The sequence below is a fragment of the Phalacrocorax carbo genome, chromosome 9 (genome assembly GCF_963921805.1).
Source record: "Phalacrocorax carbo chromosome 9, bPhaCar2.1, whole genome shotgun sequence".
In the NCBI taxonomy this organism is placed as follows: Eukaryota; Metazoa; Chordata; class Aves; order Suliformes; family Phalacrocoracidae; genus Phalacrocorax; species Phalacrocorax carbo.
In genome coordinates this window covers 3,268,274-3,295,022 of record NC_087521.1, presented here as the reverse complement: position 1 = coordinate 3,295,022, position 26,749 = coordinate 3,268,274, and the positions used below count along the sequence as shown (strand labels likewise).

The 26,749-nt window shown below is 35.3% G+C and overlaps 1 protein-coding gene across 1 annotated transcript in view; it reads left to right on the top strand.

Moving 5' to 3' along the window:
* Positions 1-26,749, top strand: part of RYR3 (ryanodine receptor 3) — a 204,527-nt gene that overhangs the window by 115,429 nt on the left and 62,349 nt on the right. The window contains 18 exon segments of the mRNA XM_064460023.1: positions 702-822; positions 2,555-2,724; positions 3,402-3,622; positions 5,302-5,392; positions 6,841-6,981; positions 8,768-8,949; positions 9,901-9,979; positions 11,337-11,426; positions 12,822-12,971; positions 14,537-14,599; positions 15,031-15,106; positions 15,276-15,399; positions 19,800-19,915; positions 20,206-20,273; positions 21,125-21,246; positions 23,887-23,936; positions 24,682-24,742; positions 25,778-26,016. Coding sequence (XP_064316093.1) covers positions 702-822; positions 2,555-2,724; positions 3,402-3,622; positions 5,302-5,392; positions 6,841-6,981; positions 8,768-8,949; positions 9,901-9,979; positions 11,337-11,426; positions 12,822-12,971; positions 14,537-14,599; positions 15,031-15,106; positions 15,276-15,399; positions 19,800-19,915; positions 20,206-20,273; positions 21,125-21,246; positions 23,887-23,936; positions 24,682-24,742; positions 25,778-26,016 — 2,164 coding nt within the window.

The window sequence follows — 26,749 nt, the reverse complement described above, 5'->3', positions numbered from 1 at the left end:
TGCTTGTCAGTATTTAAAATTCTTTAGTAGTATAAATCCAGCTGAAAATGCAGTATGTATCTCAACACAACAAGAAGCAAAAGATTTGGCTTGTAGCCTCCTTACTTACTATTACCAAAGCTATTATTAGCTGTAAAGCTGTATGTAGCTGTCTGTTGCCAGAGATGATAGTTTCATGTTAAGAAAATCACCAGAAGAGATTTTGAGAGACACAGGTTGTGAATACTTAATTTCTGCTAGAAGTTGAAATGGTTACCTTGTTAATGCTTTTTGAAATTTTTACTGCATGGAAATAATAGAAAAATGCATAGACAGGTTTGCATCTGTTCATAGTGTGAAGAGGCAAGCTCAAAATTTGCCACTGTATGTTCTGTAAGTAACATCAGTCTTTCAGAAATATTCAGTTTTATCACTTTATCTGATTGGTTTAGGAATCTTATGCATGTGGGGTTTTTTTGTGTTATAATCATGTGTTGAATTTATAATATTGTGAAATTATTGATACGATGTCAAAATTAGGACAGATTCAAAATTAGGATCAGCTGAAAATTGGCAACTCCATTAGAGTGCTGGGAGAAATTTAATTTCTGTGCATTTTTTCCAGTGTTTGAAAAAAATCGTATTAATGTTTGTGTTTGGGGAAATTTTTTTCTTCTGTTCCTCAGTACTAAATTTCTTAACTGATAAACTTTTTCTAACAGCTTATTCAAAGTGGAAAAGGGGAGGCTATTCGAATCAGGTCAATCCTTCGATCTCTAGTGCCAACTGAAGATTTGGTTGGGATTATAAGTATACCACTAAAGCTGTCAACAGTTAATAAAGGTAACATCAATACTTTTATTAGACCTGTTCATCCTTTTGTAGAAATCTCATAGCACATAAGCTTTTAGGTGTAAAAGAGAGCAGTTTTATTAGAGTTGAGCACAAGCAGAGAACTGTTCTTCAGATTTTAATCAGATATGTATCAATTAGAGCTGCTCCAGTAGAACAGATACTCCTGTGGAGCAGAGAATGTAAGAACATAAGAAATACTTTACAGGATCAAACTAATGAATGGATTCCCCCTTTCTTAATCAATCTAACTAAATCCCTCTTCTCTACACCACTATCTCACACATCCTTTGAGACTCAAGATCTCTGCCTGCCTCCACAAGGTCCTCCCATAAGGTATAGACAAGTTATCATGGAATCCCCTTGCACATCATGAAGCTACTCAGCTTAGTGCTTAATACAGCAACCTCCCACTTCCACTGTCTGCTTCTTCATATCCTTGGAGACCCTGTCTACCACAGGAGAATCCTATGTGCAGTGGGACATACTGACATAGGGTGGAGGAGTCGTTCTTCTCTTCAGAGATTAGATCCTTCCTTCCCAAGTAGATACACTTATTCCCCAAGATTTCTGTCCTCAGTACCTCAAGGGTTGCCACTGTGAAGTTGAGGCTATGCTGCTCTGTTGCTGTAGGACCCGTCTGTTTTTCTTACTATTCTGATTCATCCATTCTCGCCTCTGGAGAATGAGACTACTCTCTGAAGACCCAAACACTGTGTACTGTGCGTACACATAGAAAACCTGAACCCAGGGCATGGCAGGGACCTGCTGCTCTCTCCGCATCAAACTGCATGGCTCCCAGTCTGTACCTGGATCCCTACCTGTCATCGAGGTTGAAATTGAGTTTTTGTCAGTGGAACGAAGAGCCTTCTTATAGCACTACCTGTTAAAGTCAATGAAGACTCTTGAGTTTTCACCTTCTTCACTCTGGAACTCAAAAATAATTCAAAATCAGGGTTCAGAATGCAGAGGTTTACTGATGGTGGTGCTCTTGTTTGTTACGCGACTGCTGATTCCTTCCTAGAAGTGGTTGATGTGGTTGTCCAGGGTGGATCTATTTCCGCAAAATAACTTCCAAGATAACCATACAAACTGAAATTTTCTATAAAGCATAAACCCAACAGAGGATGAGGTTTTTATGGCATGTGATCTCTATATTTCCTATTAATTTCTCCATGTTCCATGGGCTATAAACTACTAGTCTGTCATTTTCTTCTAGGGCAAAATAACTTTATCCCCCTTCTGTTGTATTTTCTGTTTCACAGGAATTATCTATTCCCTTTTAGTCAGAGATGGTTTATCTAATACACAGATAACTTCTGTGTTTTTGTTGTCTTCCCTTGGATTACATGTTCTTTCTAGTCTAATTTACAGGAGACAGAAATTAAAATCCTTAACCTTCTTTGACTTCACAGTTGCTGTATGTTTAATTTTAGCATATAAACATTCTCTCTGATAATAATGAAGCAAGTAGAATACTTTACCATTCATTCTTAAGCTTTTATTTAAGAGTGAAATGTTAATAAATGATAAAATAATAGGGGTTTTGAATAATAAAAAATTAGTATTCTTCTTCAGCACACAAGAAAACCGAACAAAAATATAATTTTCAATGAACATGTGATTTTACACATTAACTGTAATTATAGGGTCTTTCATTGTCTTGGTGTTTCTTGTTTTATCAGTTATCTACTACTAAAAATTGCATTATATATTTGTGTAGATGGCACGGTAAACGAGCCAGACATGTCTGCAAATTTCTGTCCTGATCATAAAGCACCCATGGTACTCTTCTTGGACCGTGTTTATGGTATTAAGGACCAAAGCTTCCTCCTTCACCTGCTGGAAGTTGGATTTTTACCAGATTTAAGAGCCTCTGCCTCTTTGGATACAGTAAGTATTTTGCCATGGAGTTTAGGTGCAGTGGCTGGATATAGTGGCTCTGTAAGTATAAGATGGAACTTCAATTCAAAAGATCTTTTTTTTTTTTTAAAAAAAAAAGGGGTTGTATAGGCTCGCTATAAATACAAAGAGTAATAATTCAGATACTATTAATTTATAGAGCTTAAGTGATTTAAGCATTCAGTATCACCTTATGAAGCAACAGTGTAATGTAGTTTGAAACTTAATACAGGCTTACATTAATCATACAGTAAGTACGTTGGATATACCGTATAGGCCTAATAATTACTTTTATTTCATGTGTGTTTCCAAGAATTACACTGAAAATTCATATATGTGTAGATATGAAGAAATTAAGTGAGATGAAAAGTGCTACTTAATGCTTCGTGTTTTTTGCTAACCTATTTAAAGAGAGAAGCTGCATATTATTTTTTTGCTCCTACTGGTTCGGAGTGCACTGGGGCAAGAGTTAGGAGGTCAGTGGATGACTTGTGTTTTTTCAACTTAAAAAACAATAGTTTTTGTCCTCATGTGTATACTAGGAATATCATGTTAGCACACAGCCGCTAAGGGGACTTAAGGAGTATTTCATTATTAAATTTTATAGACTTCATATTTATTAACCTTTATTCCATATGATACTAACAACCATTTACTGCTTCATACAGGTTTCTCTAAGCACCACAGAGGCAGCTCTCGCGCTAAACAGATATATTTGCTCAGCTGTGTTTCCGTTACTCAAAAGATGTGCTCCCCTCTTTTCTGGAACAGAGCATCACGCCTCTCTGGTTGACTCCATGCTCCACACAATATATAGGTTATCCAAGGGACGTTCCCTTACAAAAGCACAAAGAGACACTATTGAAGAATGCCTGCTCGCTATTTGCCAGTATGTACAATACCTGTGTACAGAATTACTTCCTTTGTGCAGTAGATGTATTTTAATAATTTATTTCTTTGTGTATAATGTAGAACTAAGACTATTTTATTCTTACATGAAATAAATCACCAGAGTGTATAATAAGATTTATTTTTTCTTAAGAGAAAATGGATTTAATTTTTCCGTTATGCATACTGCATTGTACAAGCTGTCATGTTTATATGCGCTTTATGGTAATACAGGATAAATTCTGATTATTTGTAAAAACAAAACCCCAGTAATTACCAAAAATGATCTGACAGTGAGCACATGATGGGGATTTCAGGGATCGACATGTTTGTATTTCTGATTGTGGTTTCACAGACTCACAGGTGGGAAGGGACCTCAGGGATCATCTAGTCCAACCTTTCTAGGAAGAGCAGAGTCTAGACACGATGGCCCAGCACCCTGTCCAGACGACTCTTGAAGGCGTCCAACGTGGCCAAGCCAACCCCTTCCCTGGGGAGATTATTCCAGTGGTGACTGCCCTCACTGTGAAAGATTTCCCTCTCGTGTCCAATCGGAATCTCCCCAAGAGCAACTTGTGTCCCTCCCCCCTTGTCCTCTCCATGGGACTCCTTGTAAAAAGGGAGTCTCCATCTTCTTTGTAGCTCCCCATTAAGTACTGGTACATGGGGATGAGATCCCCTCTGAGCCTCCTTTTCTCAAGGCTGAACAAGCCCAGCTCTCCCAGCCTATCCTCATATGGCAGCTTCCCAGTGCTCTGATCATCTTGGCGGCCCTTCTCAGGAACCTTAGCTGTAGTTTAAAAAAAAAAATGGGGGGGGGAAGAAAAACTACACCCCACTCTCCAAATCCTAAAACTGAACTGATCACTGAAGTTAGATCAGGAATTGAAATGTAGATTTGCCAACTGAATCATAATTCTTGATCTTTGTCATAAACTCCAGTGCTACTTGTCTGTGCAGCAGACCATGAAATTACTAATGCAATGTACATTTTCAGTTTGTGCATAGCACTGGACCCCTGCCAAAAAGAGGATATAGTAGAAATGGAAAAGATTTGGAAAACCCTAACAAAAGGGATCAATATAAGAAATAATTTCACTCCTTTGGAACCACTTAGGCCAGGAAACTTCAGCCTGAAAAAAGTGATGACTGAGGGGGAGATATGAGAGAGACATTTTTACATTGATTTTGAGTTTATAGATCACTGAAACTGAACAACTAGAACAGAAATGCTGGGTAATTTACTCAGTCTTCTAGTTGAAATAAGAATAATCATAATGTATTTCTCACATCAATTTCAGTTAGAGTGTTCTGTTGCTTTTTAGTGTCATATCAGAAACCATTGTGTTAGGATAATATTCTGTTTCTTTTGCTTAGATTGTCCTCTCTGTGTATTCTGAAAAAAATCCAGCATCCTTCCCTCTGCTGTCATACGGCACAATCATATATGTTGTCTATTACTTGAGAGAGTCCAGAAACAGCAGACCTTTCTGTGCTAACTCCTTCTATATGTAGATGAGGCAGAGTGAGATTCCTTAGGCACCTATCATGGGTTTTTAAAATACTTTTAATGAGTGATTTGAATTCCAATATGCAAATTGATTTCAATCTTTATTTCATTTTTCCTGGACTGTATGAATTTTACTAAGAATTTCTATTTCTATTTTTTTAAAATTACAGCCACTTACGTCCCTCTATGCTACAACAGCTGTTGAGAAGGCTGGTTTTTGATGTGCCCCTACTCAATGAATACTGTAAAATGCCTCTCAAGGTAAATGCTTTACCTTCCGTACATGCATTCAGCGTAAGACTTGCTTCACAATAATCTGTTATAGTCATGTTTCTAAAAAGAGAATGGGGCAGGGTGAAGCAATGTGAAATGACTTTTGAATACAAGATTATGTTATTGTTTTACGAAGTCTTTCAAATTGGATATAATGATTAAAGGTTTTGTGATATCTTGCCTAATGCAAACAGTATATAGTAAGTTGATTATGCAATTTGATCAGTGAACTGTTGACTTTTTCACTGCTTCAGCAAAAGAGTATTTGAAAGTATCAAATTAAATGTTAGCATTATCTTGATATTCCTTCTTCTGCTGTATGAGCTAGAATAACTCTTGGTAGGGTGCACAGACCTGGAATAAATTGTGAGTGAAGTCTACAGAGAATAGGAAACAGGGAATAGAATTCACCTTTTATTTTTGAGCAGTCTTTAACTGAAGTCTTATCCATCATCTTGTTCTGTAAATAGAGAATTACAATTGTGAGATAATAAATAACTTATGTTTAGAATTATTCTGTCAGGTTTGCCTCCTGTTCCTGTTGGGATAAAAGGGCCTGATCATAGGTCCGTAGGCCTTTTTATGGCAGAAGTGAAATTCTGTCATACATTAAAGCAGAGCTGCCAGATTCACAGACATACTCTGGAGCATCAGTAATTTTGGAGCAAAAGTATGGCGAAGAGGGAGTGTTTGATTTGGGGTTTTTTATTATGATTTTCCCTTCCTAAAAAAAATTGCAGGAAAAATTAAAATGTCAAGATTCTAGGCTGATGCTAAAAGAAATTTTAGAATTTGCCATGGGATAGGAATTTTTAGTTCTAAAGAAGAAATTAGTAGAAACTTGAAATGATGTGGAAAGTGCCCCAGTAATCATAGATGCTAGGTGTTTAACTGGTATGTTACAGCTTGTGTGTACAAGAGTTCTTTCCATAGGGTTTTCCGTAGATGAGCAGGCACAGCTAAAAGGATTTACTGTAGGTGTCTCTTGCAATATTTTGAATAATACTGAGGCCATCAACTACTAATGACAGAAGTAAAATCAGTTTGAGTTTGTAAAACTTTTTACCAGAATCTCTCATGTCCCGTTTTATACCCATTTCACTGTCTCTGTTTTGATCCTGTGAGCTAATCTGTACTCAAATGGTGACAGTCCTGAAATTCTCTAATTTTGGTATTCACTATCACTGAGAATCCCACCACAGCAGTTGGGAATAATACAGGCTTTATACTTTCACAGCATGGGCTCTATTGCTCTCTGAAAAAGAGGGAGAAGAGGAAAAGATTTTGTGAGCCATTAGAAATGAAGAGAGAGAAATAAATGGTAACATTCATCTAACTGATTAAACAGATACTGGCAATTCAGAGTTCACTAACCAGTGTGTTGTTTTGTTAAATACCCATGTTTTACCTGCGTTTTTATTTTCTTGAAAATCTAGCTTCTGACAAATCACTATGAGCAGTGCTGGAAATATTATTGTCTGCCTTCAGGAATGGGAAGCTATGGAATTGCAGCAGAAGAAGAATTACATTTAACTGAAAAACTTTTCTGGGGAATATTTGATTCCTTGTCTCATAAGGTAATAACTGTAATTCACATTACAGTATGGAATGACTATAAAGGCATGACAAAGATAATTTGCCATGCCAAGTGCAGAAAGTTCCTATTTTAGCAATTCTTTCACCTGATATGGGAGATATGGCAATGAATGCTTTTAATGAAGTAACAGTCTAAGTTTAAAATGAATGCTGAATCTTGAAGGATTCTCTCCAACCTAATGAAATGCCACATCTTTGTCTTGGTGTACCCATATAGACTTACACTAGTAATGAGGAAGATTGCTTGCTGCACTAACAAGTCAGCGTTGTCTCCTCTCCTGTCTTAGCCCTACTAAACTTTAAAAAATACTTTTTATTGACAAAAAAAAATTAATTTTAAGAAATGTATGTGAATGCTTGTCAAATTGTTGGTGTATGCACAATGACATTGTCTGTTTTCAAACCTACACTTTTATTTTGTTAGTTTTCTGGTTATTGCCCAGAAATATGATACAACATTTTTCTATGTTCCTGTTCCAAAGTGTGATCTTGGGATTTTTTTTCACTTACTCGTACTTAATCATTTCTGATTAAGAAAAAGTTACATTTCTGATAGGAGAAATGCCTTTCTGAGTTAATAATTTTTGTACTTTGCTGGGCTCAAAAATCAGGTTCTCACTGTGGGACAGTAGTGAATTTTTTTCATTGCATCTCACTGAATTTACGTTCCTGTTCCAATCAACAGATTTAGATGATTGCTCCTCTAGACGTTCTGATTTACAGTGTGGAAATTAACATGATCTCTGCATTATTCTAAAATGGCTTTTTAAGCCTTATTTTATTTAATTTTAGTGACATTTACCTCTCTCTAACGGTTGTCACAAGTGCAGAGAGTGTCAGGAGGGCCCGACACAATGAAATGTTTCCAATTAGTGCCTCTTAGCTTTTTACAGGTAAATGAAGGTGATATGTTTCTGCCAGTATTAGTGGCCCTCTATAACAGCAATTTCATTTTTCTGTAAACGGTTTTTAGTCCAATGGAAGGAGAGTTGTGTAAATCTGTTGATCTACAGCGCTCTCCATTGTTCGGTTTTGTACTGAGATATTTACAGGTTTGGTGTTTTCATGGCTTCCAGCTGTTTAGTGGAAGCAATTCACCCTGCGATCTCACTTCTTTTGTTTGTGCCATACACACTAAAGAATGTTGCAACAAAACTAGAGAAACTGAAAGCCTGCAAATTTTAGACATTCTGCTTGCTGTGATATAAACATAGAGTTTTATCGGCAAGTATTTTCAATGGAACTTAAAATCTTTCTTCAGCATTTTCTTGATGTAAAATGATAATTCAGATTTATAGAACCCGATAGTCTTTCTAATAAGGAAGCAAGAGAAGTAATTTTGCAGTGTAAAATTTTTTTTCCTATAAATGCTTGATTGGTGCCTGTGTCATAACATCAAAAAGATACCTGTGCTATCTGAGTAAAACTTTATTAAATAATTATGATAACATCAAACTCTTGCGCTGTAGTGTTCATCAGTAGATCTTAAAGCCTTTTAAAGCTGTATCATTTTTCAAAGAAAGCTTAACAGTCATACTTGTATTCAGTATACTTATACAGGTGTCAGCATACTTTTATGTCAATTTGAGTAGTCTTAAAAATGTATCAAGTTGATATAAAGAAAAATAAGTCATGCAGCAATAATTTTGCTCTGTGCTTAATTTTTAAATGTGCTTTACTGTTTGTTTGCATCTTCTAATATTGTACATATGGCGGCTTGGTGTTCACTAACATTTTGCATGTTTTTCTGTTGGATTTTCCAACCAGTTCCTATCTCTCCTGCAGAAGTATGATCCAGAGCTCTTTCGAATGGCTTTGCCTTGTCTAAGTGCCATAGCTGGTGCCTTGCCCCCTGATTATTTAGATACGCGAATTAGGTCAACTTTGGAAAAGCAGACTTCAGTGGATCCAGAAGGAAATTTTGATCCCAAACCTGTCAGCACAGCAAAGTGAGTCATATAAATCATAGTGATTTCTTTTTCTTAAATACTTTTAAACTATTCCTTATTACCATTTTTTCCCCTCTCTAGGGAGGGTTGGCTGGTAACTGACTACTTTCTGGGCAATAATCTTTCAGAAGTAGTATAGGGATTTTTGCTTCCTTCTGCTACATACTTCACTGCAACATATCCTCTTTACCAGATATAAAACATCTTCTTCTCAGCACTGTACAGATGTTAAATATTTCCATATTATATCTGCAGAGTACGTAGTAAATTCTATACTTATTATGTATCCTGTTACCTAATAGTTCAAATGTTTGGGATATATACACCTATAATACATTTGATACTGTCATTATTTAGAGTGCCTATGACAAATGGTACAAGGTCATCAAAATCTGGTAGGTGATTCAATGGACCTCTTCCCTGATTTTTATGAAATCTTCACTCAGTTTTGAGAATTGGTCTGCACCAACCTGAAAGAGCAAAATAAACAGATCATAGAGACTTAGCCTTTCTAGTAACCTTGTGCTTTTAAAATACAGATTTCTAATACTTTTATATTCAAGAACTGAGGATCACTGGGTGATTCTTGCTGTTAAAGTCCTACCCCTTCATCATTATGCAATGTGAAACATCCATACTAATATTATCCTGTATTAGGAATTACCAAGAAAAATACCTATAGGTTACGGTGAAGCAGGTGGGTTTTTTCTCATTATTTCTGTTGCTAATAAGTGCAACTGTTATGTATTTAAAGATTCCCTGTAAATGCCATTATAGCTGTGCTATTTCTTGTGGCATTTCTTCTAAAAAAAAACGGAATTGCAAAGCCAAATGTCTTGCTTTAATCTGGAGATGAAGCATTTTGATTAGCGCTATGTTACACTGACCTTTTTTCATAAATCAGACTGCAGTAACTTATGATCGCATGACTGTACTCCCCTTTGTTTACAGCCTCGTACTTCCCGAAAAGTTGGAGTATATTGTCAGCAAGTATGCTGAACACTCCCATGATAAATGGGCCTTTGATAAGGTAGGAATTATTTTAAGATTGGCAACTGTCAGAAAAGGACTAGTAAATAATACCTGGGGTGAATATTGAAAGAAAAACTGGACAGTTTAACTGATAGGCCCTTGTTTGGAGTGCGTTAATTATTTATTAGGGTAGAGATTTGCGGGGAATGAAAAAAGGGCACTTGGTTTGCTTTGGAGTTTGTTTTCTTTTTTCATGGTTTGTTGTTTTTTGTTTACTGTTTGATTGGTTGGCTTTTTAAGTAAGACTATCTAGATCTTAACTTCATTTTTCCTTGTAATGATGTTTTTTGACTAGGATCCAGAGATTCAATTTTAGTGCCGCAGCTCTGCTATTTAAGAGAGTACCTGGGAAGTTTAATGTCCTTTTTATTATTTCAGAAAAAGTAGTTATAGCTTTTCTTTCTTTTCAGCTTTAAGAAGGCTGCTATGTGTTGATTTCCTCTCTAATTTTCCAAGTGCTCTGTCGCTGTGTTGTGTTTCTGTTTCACTACCTCAAAATTGCTGTAATACAAGACAATATTATGCTAAGTGATTTTTTTTATCTTTTTAATGTTACAGTGAAACATTTAGCAAAGGCCTTTTTAGTGTTACATTTTGCAAATAGATTTTGATCTCAATAAATATAACTTTTAGAGTTAAATTTCAGCAAAATGAAATTTGATGGAGTTGCAGTTTTTGATAACTCTGGAAGTATTTGGGTACAAGTAACTCATTCAACCCAAGTATGAATTTTAAACCTCTTTCATTCAAGAAAAAAAAAATAGAGGTGGGGTTAAATAATTTATTATAACAATTATTAACAAATTAATAGCAATTTTATAAAACAGTTCTATAGAAAAAGAGGTCTGTTGTGTGGGGCTATTTATGCAAATTTGTAGAGAAAGTTGTACATATGTATGGCGATGTATGTTACATAAAACACATTAAGCTCAAACCACAAATTCAGTTAATATTGTTTAAGGTAAAGGATTTGTTAAAGTTGCGTTCTTTAGTGCTTGGTCTGTTAATGTTACCTTTCCTTCTCTGTGCTGGTGACTAGCCTCCCAGAGAACAGAGACACGTTTTTTACCTTAGCCAGTACCTTCGTTATGTATGAGTCCATTTGGAAGGGGCCAATGTATATTAGGTGCAGAACTGGTTGCATGAGACCTACTACTCATAGGTGGCATCTAATCTGTCAGGGTCATATTTTGTTCCGGTGTATCCACAAATGGGTTTATGCTCTTTTAACAGAAATTTCTGTGGCACTGAATAGCTATTGGGGTAGATCAGTAGTTCAATATGACAAACTAAACTGTCCAATTTGCCATTACTTATCTATGTTGTTCTTATTTCAGTATATTTATTTATTTCAGACTAACAGTGGATGGAAATATGGTGTTTCACTGGATGAAAATATGAAGACTCACCCACTAATAAGACCTTTCAAAACTTTAACTGAAAAGGTAAGAGAGGAAATTTCAGCTGCATTAGCACAAAGTAGATTCATTTTCATACTTTTTAAAACTAATTTCAAATATATGCTATAAAAGGAAGAGAGACAGACTAGAATTCTTACAGTTAAGAACAGCAACATGCATATGCTAAAGTGATGGTTTAGTTAATCTTAGCGTCTCGTGTAATTTGATTCGGTTATGCAGTTTTGATAGGCCCGGGCCAATTTGTATTCAAAGTATCAATAGCACAGCGTTTTCAGTCCTTCAGGGATGAGGAATGACTGGCAGCAACTCCTGCTTTTTAGATGAAAGTGTAGTTTAACTTATCTGAAGGCAATTTCGTCTCCAAGAAAGATGGTAGAAAAATTTAAAGAAAGCATAGGAGATGCTTCAGTTGAAATGGGGAAAACATTTAAACTATTTTGAATGCATTTGTATCTTAATTTCTTGACTAGGCATGAATGTCTTCTAGTTGTCAGAACAGTGAACTGAATTTGAATTCTGTTACATATTTCTGCAATGATTCGTTGGGTGACTCAAATAAGTTAAATTACTTTTGTCCCTCTTTACCACACTTTTCCTGTTCAGGAAATGGAGATGATAAAAATCAGGAGGGATTAAAAAGGTTTAATTTTCCAATTAATTAATGTAAATTGCTTTGAAATTTTTGGAGAAGAGTTGAAGAATTGTTTGTTGAGTTGTTATTAAAGCAGTTCAAAGAGAATTTTCTGAATTGTCTCAGATTAGAACATTGGAACCTAAAAATCAGGTCTTTCCATAAAAACCGTCATGTTAAGTAACTGTCATAAAAATTCTTATTTATGTTAAGAACTGAAATACTTTTATTGAATTGATTTTAGAAGCCCTAATATGTCATACTCAGAATTTTCTTTGCCACAACTTTTCAGATTTCTTATAACACCTTTACTTTTCAAAGGAGTGTTGGAATCCAGGATGTTCCCTAATTTTTTATTGATGGCTGTATGTATATGAAGAGGTGTATAGAACAGTAATATTTTGTATCCGTGACTGGATATAACTATAGGAAGACTAAAAAAAGGCCTCATGTTGTGATGCATTCAAATGTATATACTTGCCTAACTAATTTCATATCACTTATAGTGTCATCAATTTTTTGTTATTTTGGGCTGGAGGAATCAATTAATAAGTTTCCAGGTACAAACTACATTATTTCTCCAGAGCTCACTTGAGTGCTGTTCGTTTGTAACATATATCCCAGCAATAAATGCCACTAAGAATAAAACAAAAAAAAGTTTAAATATTTAAAAGCATCTTTCTCATGTAAAAGACCTATATCATGTCTTTATAGGTTTATAAAGGACAGATTACTGAGTTTTTCCTACTTGCTAAATACAGAGAAATTTTACATTATTTTCTTCAAAGGAAAAGGAAATTTATCGTTGGCCTGCCAGAGAATCGCTGAAAACCATGTTGGCCATGGGCTGGAGCTTAGAAAGGACCAAGGAAGGAGGAGATGCAGTAATACATCAGCGTGAAAATGAAAAGCTCCGCAGCATATCTCAGTCTAGCCAGGTAAGGTGGAATTGCTTAAATTTAGAAAGCAAAAGGCTTGTTTGTTAATTTACTAAGAAATTTTACAAAATTATGTTAATTTTGTATTCTTTTTAATGAAAAGTAACTTCTAATGTTAGAGTTTTGAGATTGGAAATCATGTCACTATAATAAAAACTGTACAGTAATCCTACAGACTGGATTGCAAAAAGACAACAACTTTTTAAATGGTCATGTTGTCAGACACCATATCCATTTTCTCAGAAGACCTGAGGAGAGTTTTCATATAGTCATTCAAAGAATAGATATCAGAGTATTTAAAGCCTTTTATAATAATAAAGTCTGGTATTTTTCTTTTTTGGTCAAACAGAAGATCCTGAAATAGTCTTTTGTCAAAATTATAATTATGACTGACAGATAAGATTGTGCATTTAATACTTTCTGTTAAATCTGCAGGCAAAATTTGCAGGTAATTACGCGATACCTAGCATTTTGATGTGATAGACTATTTTTGTAATAGCATGTTGAGACTGCTGCTCAATATGTCTGTGTCTTGGAGGGGGGAAAGCTATGACAAGTGTTGGGGAACTTTTATTGTACCCCTTGAGGTGAACTAAACACACATTTGTGCTTAAATACAGTGAGATGCAGTCCTACCGCCGTAAGCAGTTCTGCAAGGAGCGCGCAAAGATGTGTCACGAGCTGATCCCTTACATACAATTGCACCAGCACTGATCCTGTGAGCGTCAGCATCAGGCACCTTAAGTCTGGGTTGGGTTCGTTCCCCAGCACCAGTTTTGCTTACCAAAAGGGGCCCTTGAGCGCTCTGTTATAAGACAATACTTCAGCATTTCTTAACTCCAACTAACTTCAGTCCCTTACAGGGAGTTCTGTCTCTGGCATCTAAGCTCCCAGCCAGTTGAACCTGACCTGCAGTTGGGCCTTCTTCCCCAAGAAGATACATGATAAAGACATGATTGAGTAGAGGATTTCAGCACACATTTAACTTCAGTACATGATTGAAATCACTGATTTATACGTGACTGTTCACATTTAACATGTGCCTAATAGGTTTGTTGCACTGGAGCTTTCACACTTTACACATTTAAAGGCTGCATAAATGTATCACGCTCCTCCTTTTTCTTAGCCTGTAAATTCCACAAGACAATAACCTCTTTTAACTTTTTTTTTTTTTTTGGTGATGTCTTTAGCATATGGTTCATTTAGGCTGCTGTCACACTCTTCTGTCATGTTTTGAAGGCATGTCTTGTATGCCTCATGACTGGTCTTCTCTCTTAGGCTGAAAAGCATAGTTCTTAGCAGCTTGCCATCTGTTGCAAAAAGAGAGATCTAAGTATCTGCGGCAATCTTCTTATTTCCACATCAGCAGATGTATTCTGTTAATCATCCTGTGTGTCTTCAGCCCATTGCAAAACAAAAAGTGAACACAATTTCTACAAGAAGGTTTAAAAATGTGAATGGTATTACTCTAATCGGATCAACAATAGAGATGTGGCAGTTGAAATTTTGATTCTTTTACCTGAAATGTTTTAATTTGAAAATAATGGTCTTTTTTTTTGTCACAGGGAAATGGTTATAGCCCGACGCCACTTGATCTCTCTAATGTGGTGCTTTCTAGGGAGCTTCAGGTTTGTATTTGTGTTTTGCATACATTTTGCTGAAAAGAATTAATAGATTTGGGTTTTATTATTAATGAGTTGAATTTTGTCTGGTTTTATCAGTGCATTTGTGACTGTGGTTGTGATATGCTGTTGTGGAAAGGTGCATACCATACTATTTACATATTTAAAGACGATATTTCTACTTTTTATTCCATTGGTGCTTCTTGAGTTCCTAGAAAAAAGTTATCATGAAGCTAGGGGAGGGTCTGTAAACAGTAAATCACATATGAGTATCCTGTGCACGTGCTGTCTTCAAAGACCAGCTGAATTTAGAAAAGACACTTAACTGTGATATTTCTTTACCACAAGAGTAGACTTTACTCAAAAGTGTAGAATTACTGAATTTTTAATTGTCACCTTTTAATTTTGCATCTTGTTTTTTTCTGACGGTAATGTAGGGAATGGTTGAGGTAATGGCAGAAAACTACCATAATATATGGGCCAAAAAGAAGAAAACAGAGTTGGAAAGCAAAGGTAAGCCAGAATCCTGTGAACCACACAAAAAAGACAAGGAAAATGAGGGAGAAGCAGCAGTCTGAAAGAAGACAGTATAAGGCAATCAAAATTGAATAGTTCCTTTTTGTTCTTGAAGCAAAATAAATCTTACGGTAGAAAAACTTACAGTTCTTTTAACTTACTAAAGGTGGAGGTAGTCATCCTTTATTGGTACCTTATGACACATTGACAGCCAAGGAGAAATCACGGGACCGTGAAAAGGCACAAGAGCTGTTTAAATTCCTTCAAGTCAATGCTATAATCATATCTCGGTAAGTTGCACATTTTTTTGAGATACTTGCTTACATCCAGTGCACAAACCATGATGACAGTCCTTATCTCACTGCAGTCTGTTAGTTACTAACATAATTACCTCTTGGCATATTTTCTGTAAATCAGAGTCCTTGTTATTTTTATGTTTCAGAAAGACCTTTCTGAAATAGTGTAGACAGGTAACATTTTTAATAAATATGTGATCATAGTAAATACAAAATGCAACGGTAGTGTAATTAAACAAGCAGATTATTCAAAAACTTCTAGATTAGCAGCCAGCGGTGTCAGTAAGGATCATGGGAAAATAAATCCCAGGTCCGATACTGAAAAACATCTATGTAAAAGTGCTTTTTAATCCATTTTTTAAGAAAAATATTTGCTTGAATTCTGTGAAGCAGTAAGACAAAGTGGCTATTTTGAGGGCATTTTGTCCTTAACTTCTGCTCAAGCAGAAGCGCAGACTTCATTAGTTGTACTCTGACTTGAATTGCTGTGTCTGGAAGTAATCTGGCCTGTGGGGACTTCACGGTCAATGAAATTAAAATAACTCATTATGCTGGTTTTTTTACTTTATATGATGGAATTGTGAGTTACTATACTCTAAGTATCATCTTTTACTGTGTGTGAAACACCTGAGCACATAGGAAACTGTTTTGCCAACGCAATGCCAATGCTTTTTGCGGGTTAAGCAAAGCCAATTTGCTTAATGCCAGTTTTGCTAGCATTAAGGATTTTTGTCAACCAAACTGTATTCATGAACATTTTTTTCTGTACCTGCATAGAGTCACATCTTACTTCTTTTCGTGTATTCCTGCTTTTCAAGTCTGTGTCTCTAGTGAAAGTATACACTCAGAAATTTATACAAATGGATTAGGATCTGCAAAAGGTAACTTTGTTGGCTTCCACAATTAATATAATTTCTTAAGATGTTATAATACATCTCTAAATATACATTTGTGCATCACTACAGAGAAAAATTCCCTCCTGACAGATATGTAGGCTCTCAGCCTGAAACCAAAATGTAGGTATGCCACCATACTTTTTTATATCCTCCATAGTTACTTCAGAGCCATTGAATAAGAAAAGCAGGTTTACTTCCTGCAAATGAATGGTCCTTTGAAACACCAATGGAACTGCTCAAATATTAGTTTTAATATCTCTTTGCAGCTGCGTCTGCTTGGGTTAGGAAGACAATTTTTTCAGTGTTAATTAATGGGACAAATCAACTTGAAAAAACCCGTTCAAACTCTCTATGGGGTATGGGCAAAGAGTTTGCAGTAATTTTATGTATCAGGGTGAATCAAGATTATCCTCTTCTCAGTGTTTCCTTCAGATGAATATGTGCATATTTTAAGTATATATAAAATTTTTTGAAGTACTGATTGCAATTATCACATTTCCAGAATGTCATTCTTAAAAACATTGGACTAATCATTAAAACATGGAAATTCTTTAAAATTGGAAATGTATAGGCGGCATAATGTCTGTACTTTCCGTATACCATCTGCCACTGTTTTGATTTTTGCTTCTCTTTCTTTGTTGAGAACTCTTTTGAAGCACTTTTGGGTGTTTATGACATACAGATAAATCCCTCAGGCATTACTCAAGTATATGTTAGAAACAATATGGTATTTTGTTAGGCATCTTTAAACCTCTATAAGTTCTTTTGATGTCACCTTTGTTATTTAACAGAACTACCAATGTCTTTCAATATTTAGGAAAGTACATGTAATCTCTTAGCAACCATGACTTCCTATAGACACAAAAAGAGAATATTTACAGCGATCTCACTGAAAATACAGATAAATACTTAGTTGCATTATCCTCTGTGAGAGTGAAGCAGCAGGAGATGCCTGTCAACCATTCTTAGGTGTTAATACCTACCAATTCATTTGATTACACCTGATATATCAATTAATAGGAGGTGATATAAGCAGGACTCTTCAAATAGAATTTTTATTTTTCAAATGAAACTCAAAGGTAGGAGGTTAGAGTCCTTTTATGTTTATGTGTAAAATGGGATTGGAATGTATTCCTTAGTTCCCTGGCTGTGTTCCCCCAGACTATAACCATTCCTCTCCTCTTACCCATGTTCTGACATGGTCAAGAACATACACTTTAGTATTAGACGTTTTTGTTTTTAAAATTTCTGCTGCACTGGCCTTCTTCCACATTACTTTTTTTCTTGGATTCACCTCATAGCTGTTTGTCAACTGTAAGTCTTATCTTCTGTTTATTCTTCCTAATTTACTTTTACACCAGTGCTAAGGAATCTCAGGACAAATGATCATTTCCTCCATAACACACCGTGAGTCCAGCAACTTTCCTGCTTTCTTGTTCTTTTCTTGCATTTGCCTCAGTGCCACAGACTACCAGATCCTCACTTCTTCCCCACTTCTGACACACTGTTCAACCCCTCTGTCGTCTCTTCATCTCCATTAGCCAGGTCATTTTCTCTAATGGGTAAAGGGAGAGTCCTGTCTCTACTACTGTTTGAAGAGTCTGTACAGAAGCAAATGAAGTAGTCATTATGGGTAACCAGAGGTTTCCCTTTATGTTACTCATTTACTTCCTCACTTGGCAAGCCAATTAGCTGTCCTGGGTGTAGGCCACCATCTATCAACTGAAAATCTCAATTATAGTTTGGTCCTCTTGACGTTGGAATAAAGGGACCATGAAGATGTTGCGAACTAAACAAATGTAGAACAAAATCTCAAGGAAACAAAGAAGAAAGAATTAATGACTTGTAGGAAAACAGAATAAATTAAAAATCTATAGAGTTACGTGACTTCAAAAAGAAAAAACAAATCCCTGCTCACATCCTGGATGACAAGGCAGAATGCATCCGTAACAATTCTGTGGAATGAACCCTCAGCAATAAATTGGAGAGTTTGGCTGCCTTTCAGAGGAACTTTGATGGGCTGGAGAAATGGGCTGACAGAACTCCTGTGTGGCTGCGCAAGGGTAAATGTGAAATCCTGTACCTGGGATGGGGTAATCCCAGGAATAGGGAAATTGAGCCTGACAGCATCTATGCAGAAAAGCACTTTGAATTCTGCAAGTTGAATGTGAATCAGGAGCGTGTCCTTGTGATAATGAACGCTGACTGCATACTGGGCTGTATTAGTACGTATAGTCGGCAGATAGATGGAGGTGATTTTTTTTTCACCTTCCATTTTGAGATCATGAGACTGTATCAAGAGTATGTTGTCCAGTTTTTGGTTCACCAGTGGTAAGGAAGACATTGACAAAAGAGTTAATCGAGTGGAGGGCCACCAAGATGCTTTGGGGATTGGCATTCATGTCATGCCAGGAGAGGCTCTAAGGAGAGGCTAGATTTTTTTCAGTGTTAAACCAGAAGGCTACAATGGGATTTTACCACTGTCTTCAGCTACTTAATGCAAGGTAATAGAGACAATGAGGTCAAACACTTTCTCCTCAAAAGTAATAAGTTGTTACAAGGGAAATTCCAGTTAGATATATGAAAATGTTTCACCCTTATTTTTTCACAGTGAGGGTGGTCAAACATTATAGTAGGCTCTCCAGAGTCATGAGATTTCAATCCTCGAAGATACTCAGTACATTATTGGACAAGGTTCTGAGCAACCTGATATAACTTTGGATTTGGCTTTGCTTTGAGATGGGACTTGGATCAGATGACTTTCAGAGGTTCCTTCCAACCTAAATTATTCTGTGATCCTAAAGAATTTTAGAATTTCAGTGAGGTAGGTTTCATTTGTAGCTAAAATAAAATCTAATATTTTAAATATAGGCACAGCCAACTACATGTTTTTAATTCCTCTTTAATATTGTGCATGCACCAGTCATAGGTTAGGTCATGGATTTATCGCAAAGAATAAATAATACATGCCTCTTTAGAAAGTATCACATGCCGTTGAAATATTTCTAATACTTGGAATAGTACAGTAGCCTGTAACTTGCATTCAGGTTTTCATTTAGTAGCTTAAGTCATTTTGACTTCAGTGTTTCATAAAATTCAAGGACAAAAATGAAGTTTAATAGCAAATAATGAAATCTAGTACTTAGATTGACTTTGTAAAGCTGTAATTGCTGTATTCCTAAACATTTAGTACTTTAATTTGCCAGCAGTAGAAATTGAGTGGCCAATGCATTGCTTTGTTAGAGTCAAATGTACCATGGCTTCTTTTGTGCAATAAGATAGTTCTTCCTAAAATATATTTATTTTGGATATTAATCTGAAGCTATTGTACCTCTTAGAGAAATATGAACTGATAATGAAGACTTACTATGGAAGGTCATTTTCTCCTTCTTATCAAAACTTACCGTAATTAATAATGAACAGAATGCTTCATAGTACTGTCGTCATTTGTAATATTGTCATAATCAATGTTATTTGTCTTAATGCTTTCTAAAACAGGGGTCTGAATGACATGGAGTTGGATGCTTCATCCATGGAAAAGAGGTTTGCCTTTAAGTTTCTGAAGAAAATTTTAAAATACGTTGATTCTGCTCAAGAGTTTATTGCGCATTTGGGTAAGCTGCAGACTTTATTTTGAAAATAATTAAAATTGTTGATATTTAAATATTTGAATTGATACGTTTAAATTTGTAGTGAACACTCTTTTTACTGCATTTAAGACACATAAATTCTGTCTGTCAATTTGCAGCTTGAATTCTTGGACATCTCTAACTACCTAAACTGTTTCTGCTGTTTTATTTATATCTCATCAAAACTAAGTTTGCAAGTCTATTTCAAAAAGCCATTGTGTTATTTATTATTAGAGAACTTTTTATTCATGTCTGCCTTGATTGTTTCCTTGTAGAAGCCATTGTAACCAGTGGAAAAACTGAAAAGTCTCCACATGACCAAGAAATAAAATTCTTTGCCAAAGTGAGTGATTTAATATTTCAAGTAATGTACATATACATTCCTTTTAACAGAACATTGAAATTTGTAGTGTTAGACTTCTTTTCAGGTAATAGAAATATATCTTTCCCATTTTATTTCATGGTAAGTAATCAATTAAATGTTTTTAAGAAATATTTCAGACTATCTTCAAAAAAAATTTCAGTATTTTTTCTGGATTCAAATATTTCAAAAATAATTAAATATATCTGCTTCTACATGAGAAGGAGCATAGAAATTAAAAGGCAGCTTATTTATTACAGGAAATTAAATAATCTCACTGAAAATATAAATTCTTTCTGAAAATTTTTGCCTTGGTATATTGCTGAAGTGCTTAGTATTATTTAATTAACAGGAAGAAGTATTCCTATGCATAGTAATGTCATAAACATTTTTGTACCTAATAAGAAAAACTGTTGTCAATAATCAAATGCAAAATAAAGAACATTTAGGATTTAATTTAGGATCTTTAAAAAAAATTTTTTAACAAAACCTCTCCCTTTATATCTCTACTGGACAGCTATGTAAATAGTGGAGAGGAAGGATCTTCTTAGTTCAGTGATATTTATCACTGTTGAATGTGAGAAGAGTAAACCTGCAATGTTAGGTCCAAAATAGATAGATCTGTATGTTACTTTGTTTAATATTTATGTAACTTTTAAGTGAAATAGTAAGACTTAGGGTTTTAATTTATATGACTTTGTGTCTGAAATGGGAAAACACAACTGTTACAGAACTTCTAAAATTCTTTGAATGAACTTTGACCAATCAGAGCATTGTTGCTACATTTACCATTGTGCTCTGTGAAAAATACATTTTGTATCTGTATTTCTTAGGTTCTTTTACCATTAGTTGATCAGTATTTTACAAATCACTGCCTCTACTTCCTGTCTTCTCCAACAAAAACACTCAGTAGCAGTGGATATGCATCAAACAAGGAAAAGGAAATGGTAGCAAGGTAAGTAGAAAATTAAGATATACACAGGAGGGTTCTATATAGATAATTAAAGGTGTCTTCTTAGATTAAAGAGAAGGATAGTTCAAAAGCTCAGTTTACTCAGATGAAAAGACAATAGCTTATGCTCTACCAGAATGGCAGTGAGTGAATAGAATTCCTCATTTTAGTATTCTTTAATATGTAATTAAATAATTAAGTATATATACTAACTGTATCAATTATATAATTATGGACAATAATATCAAAACCATTAATAAATGATTCTGCAAGCAATGGAACTAACAAAACTTAGTTTCTGATGGGTTTGTTTTTCATTGTTGATGGCAGTTTCTGGTTGAAGCTTGTCCCACTGTTGGGTCATTTAAATAGTCTCACATTTAAATTATCAGATATCAAAAAATGTGAAAATACCATGATGCAGCTTTTTAGGGGTAATTATGGGTTCTCCCTTCTCTACAAAATTACTTCTGCCCCTGCACAACTTAATAATTTTTAGACACCTGTACTGTTTCAGATTTGGTTTGAATCAGCCATTTGACTCAAAGCTGTTCTAGAAAACTCAGTTAAAGAGAGACAGTTGCCTTTTAATTTATAATGTATTGCCTTTACAAAAATACAAATTTCATTTGTCTGCAATTACCATTTACAAATTAATATTTAATTTGTTTTTAACTGTGACTGTCATCTAATATTTTCGTTGCCAATTTTTTTCTCCACCGTAAAGGTGTGCTGCCAATTATTTTCTTTGGGAAGTTTTGTATCATAAGCTTTCAAACTTTATCTTACTCTCATGCTTTCTTACTTTAACGGTTGATTTATCAAATTTCTTTTGCTTTCCTTCACTATGTTGACCAGAGTTGACTACTTTTCCAATGGAAGAGTAGATATAAAATTTGGAAGTGAAGGTTACTTACTCATTGTTACATAAGATCAGGCCTAGCACTGAACTTCCTCGATTCCATTCCTCAGTTTCTCTTCCAACATATTTTTGCATTTCTCTAAATTACCATTACCCTTTTGTTTCCATCTTCTAGGTGGCTGGTAGTCCTTATACAGCAGTTGCCTGTAAGAGTGTTAAGTCCCTAGGACTCTACTGAGCTTTCAGATATATACAAATGTGCTAGATAGTCCTTCAGTAGCTGGGGAAGGCAGCTCAGGTTCAGGAGTATCAAAGTTTCTCTTCATTTCATTCTAATTTCATGCTTCCTCTCTGAATACTCCTAATACTTATCTAAAGTCATAAAATCACAGAATGGTTTAGGTTGGAAGCGACCTTTAAAGGTCATCGAGTCCAACCCCCCTGCAGTGAGCGGGGACATCCCCAACCAGATCACGTTGCTCAGAGCCCCGTCCAACCTGGCCTTGAATGTTTCCAGGGATGGGGCACCTCCCACCTCTCTGGGCAACCTGGGCCAGTGTATCTCCACCCTCGCGGTAAAAATGTCTTCCTTATATCTAGTCCAAATCTACCCTCCTTCAGTTTAAAACCATTACCCCATGTCCTGTCACAACAGGCCTTGCAAAAGAGATTGCCCCATCTTTCCTATAGTCCCCCTTTTTAGTACTGAAGTGTCACAATAAGGTCTCCCTGCAGCCTCCTCTTCTCCAGGCTGAACAACCCCAAGTCTCTCAGCCTGTCTTCACAGGAGAGGTGCTCAGTCAGGTCAGCTTAATAAAGCTAGGAAGATGCTGACTCAGGTTGTACAAAATGCCTTCACAAGGGCACGTGAAGTTAGATGTCTAGCCTGCATATCTGCTGTTATAAATTCAGAAATATGTTATAATTCTTTGTCCATTCTTCACTGAGAAAAGTAACTATCAGTTATTTTCATCTTATAGGAAGTGTAGTATTTCCTTGCTATTGTGAAGATAACAATGACAATTGTTGTTAGTAAGAGACCATACGAATTCCTAAGGTATATTTCCTTCATTTTGTTATGTCCTCATGCCATTTGTAAAGTATAGCACAGATGATAAGCAAGTCTGCCTAGCTGTCTTTGTTTTTAGAAGTTAAAGTAGCCCCTTTAATCTTTAGAGAGTTGGTGATTTTTCCTTTCTCTTAATTATCCTACCATTTTGACAGATAGATACGCAAGTTTCTGACATACTTGCCAGCAGCTCTTCTAGTCTGTATATCATTCAGGATTCAGCTTATCATCATCAGTGGCTAAACACAGATTTATTAATTTACAAAGGATATTTTTATGAATTCTTTTAAATAGTATGAAGACTTGTAACATTTGCTTCCTACAGAATGCCAAGTAAAACACTGAAATGTTACTCAGTTTTTCTTGTTCTTAGAAAAAAAATTACATTTCAGAAATAATAGCCATAAAGACAGACTGAACCATATAATACGCGATTGTTGGAAACACTGTAAGCAAAAGAAAGTTTCACATTTCAAGTCATCTCTGAAGCAGTGAAGCTTAGAAAATTACAATCAAGAAGCCTCAAAGAGTTATTCTGCTTAATGCAGTTATTTGACTGACTGTTATCATCATGTATAATTCAAAACACACTTTCCAGGAACTATGTTGTGCTTTCTTTTTCATATACCTTCTACTGTTTACCTCATATTCTAAATAAATCTTTAATCTTTGTCTTGTCCTATCTTGCTTTTTCTGTTCTTGTCTACTTTAGCCTGTTCTGCAAACTAGCTGCTCTTGTTAGACATAGGATCTCACTTTTTGGTAAGTTGTTAAGAGAGATATTGGTAAAAGTTAAAAATATATATAAAAATATATAATATTATATATTATAATATTTATAATACTATATCATATAAATATAAAGAATGTATAACCATTGCTTCTATGTTACCTGAAGCTTTTCACAAGCTATAGGCAAAATTCTATAAAGTGATGCATAAACTTCCAGTACAATTAGTGTGTGCGTTGAACATGGCTCTGAAGCTAGCAGTTAATAGAATATGTAAGGTCTTGGACAAGTAAGAAACAGCAACTTCAATATTTTCAGACTCCTTTAAAAAATCTCATGTATTCGCAGTTACTTTTAGCTTTTCAAAAGTCATCTCAGACTAATTGTTTTGATTTCTGTCATCCAACTGTTGAATCCAATAGATTGATCGGATAGGGGGAGGTGGAGAAAAATAACATACCTTTTCAGGAAAGAAAGTCATAAAAAGAAACGTAGGTACTACAAGATACAAAGTTCATAATGTTGCAGGGTCAAGTGATGAAAATGAGCCATAAGTAGACACTAGTTATTCCTTCTAGTTCCTGTATGGAAACGGGCTTAAGAAATGGAAAGTTGAAGTTCTAGAACCAGACATAACCCTCCCTCCATTAACCTAAGCTGGGAGACTTATGTCATGTCTTATTTAACTTGTGCACCTTCAACAATGACTTTTTGGATCATTAGATTATCCTACATTTTCTATAGTACTGTGCTCTCATGGTACCTCTCTCTAACCAGGTAGTGATTCTGCTACAATGGTGAACTGCCTGCACATCTTAGCTCAGTCTCTTGACACGCGGTAAGTTTGCAACATTTGTACCAACTAAAAACTACATAGATATTGCGGAGATTTTCAGGAATAGTTATATTGTTTCTGTATTTTTTATTTGTAATTAATGATATTGGCAGCATCTGTAATTCAGATATCGACCTCCATATTAGCAGATTTCATTTAAAGGGTTTCATCTACATTTTTCTGTTCAACACCTGTCATTAAAACATTGAAAACTTTTGTCACCCTTTCCAAGGGCATTTGAAGACTTTACTGGGAGATATAAATGGCACAAACTTTGGAACTGCAGGTATGGCTACCTGTAGATATTGAGACAGTTTAGTGCCTATTGGAGAATTTGGCATTAGAAGTATGCAGAATGTATTAAGACATGGGCATAGTTACATTTGCTAACTTTTACTGTTCACCATTGAAATACTTAAGTAGATTAAAACACAGGCCAGGATAGTTTTCTAATTTCAGCTGTTTTCTGGCCTGGTTATGTTATACAGCAGCCTGACAATTAATTCATTGTGAATAAAAACACTGGAAAGTTTCATTAAGGAGTTGGAGTACAGGGCAAAAAAAACCCTTAAGGAATGAGACTGTGGTGCTAGTATTGCAGTTGCATTTTCTAGGTTTGATGCTCTGAAGATAGGTAAGCATGTATCCTGACTTGCATACCTAGTTACTGTGGCTTCCATGAAAATTTAGGGAGTAAGAGTTATTTTACTTGAGCATATTGTGTAGAGGAGCTTTCTACCACCTGTAACATTTGCTGAGAAGGCATTGTCTTATTTGAAAGCTTATCACAAAAACTGGGCAGGCAAGACTGAGGAAGCAAGGTCTTTGTTGTTGGTATTTTGGCTGAAATACTCCAAGCTAACTGTTGCTTATACTGCGGTGTAGATGTAACTGTCCTTTTCAGTTCATAACCTAAGGTTCACTGATACACGTGCTTCTCTTCTGAGACTGATCGAATGTAGCTAACATGGACATCTATATCGATCCAACTACTAATGAGCAACCCAAAGTTAATATTTTTCCCTTATTATTTTTCAGAACTGTTATGAAATCAGGATCTGAACTTGTTAAAGCTGGACTGCGTGCCTTTTTTGAAAATGCAGCAGAGGACCTGGAAAAAACTTCAGAAAATCTTAAACTTGGAAAATTTACCCATTCACGAACACAAATCAAGGGTGTTTCACAGAATATCAATTATACTACGGTAGCGTTGTTACCGATCTTGACATCAATTTTTGAACATATTTCCCAATATCAGTTTGGAATTGATTTACTTTGTAAGTCTTCTATTTTATTTTTGAAGTTTATTGTGTTATAATAATACAAATGCTTTTTAGTAATGATCGCATGGATTCAAAGGATGACATTTCAGTAACACACACATTTCCAGCATTAAATTTGAAATTAGCTGCATAGTACCTTATTCCTATGGCATGTGTGAAGATAATACTCAGTAAGTTTCATGCTAATTTATGTACAAAAGTCTTCCAAACATCAAGAGAGAGAAATTAAAATTGCTGCTTAAGTGCTCTTACTAACTGTATGGATGAGACCTGTTTCCTACAGAAAATTAAATTATGCTTATTTTTGTTACCGATTTTTATTTCATTAAATTAAAGGAGAGAACTCATTATTAATTTCTTGTAGGTTTTTTTCTTATGTTTGAAACTTATGTTAGAACTTTAGTTCTATTAATTTAAATTTTCCTTATTTTTAGCATCATTTAGCTTAAAATTACTGAAATGCCTCCTTGAGATTCAGCAATATGCTCTTCCAAAATTTTGTATATATTTGGGTGATCACAGTTCCAAAGCAGAAGATAATCAAAAGATTGATAGCCATGAAAAGACTTTCTTTTAAAAGGTGGGCAGCCTTTAGATCATATTCCTAGAGGTTAGACACACAGACTGATGTGCTTTATCTTAAAATTGTACTCTGCAAATGTGATAAGCTGCAGGATCGTATTAGCAAGTATCCGCTGGCCTGTTGGAATATGTGATGATCTGTTAG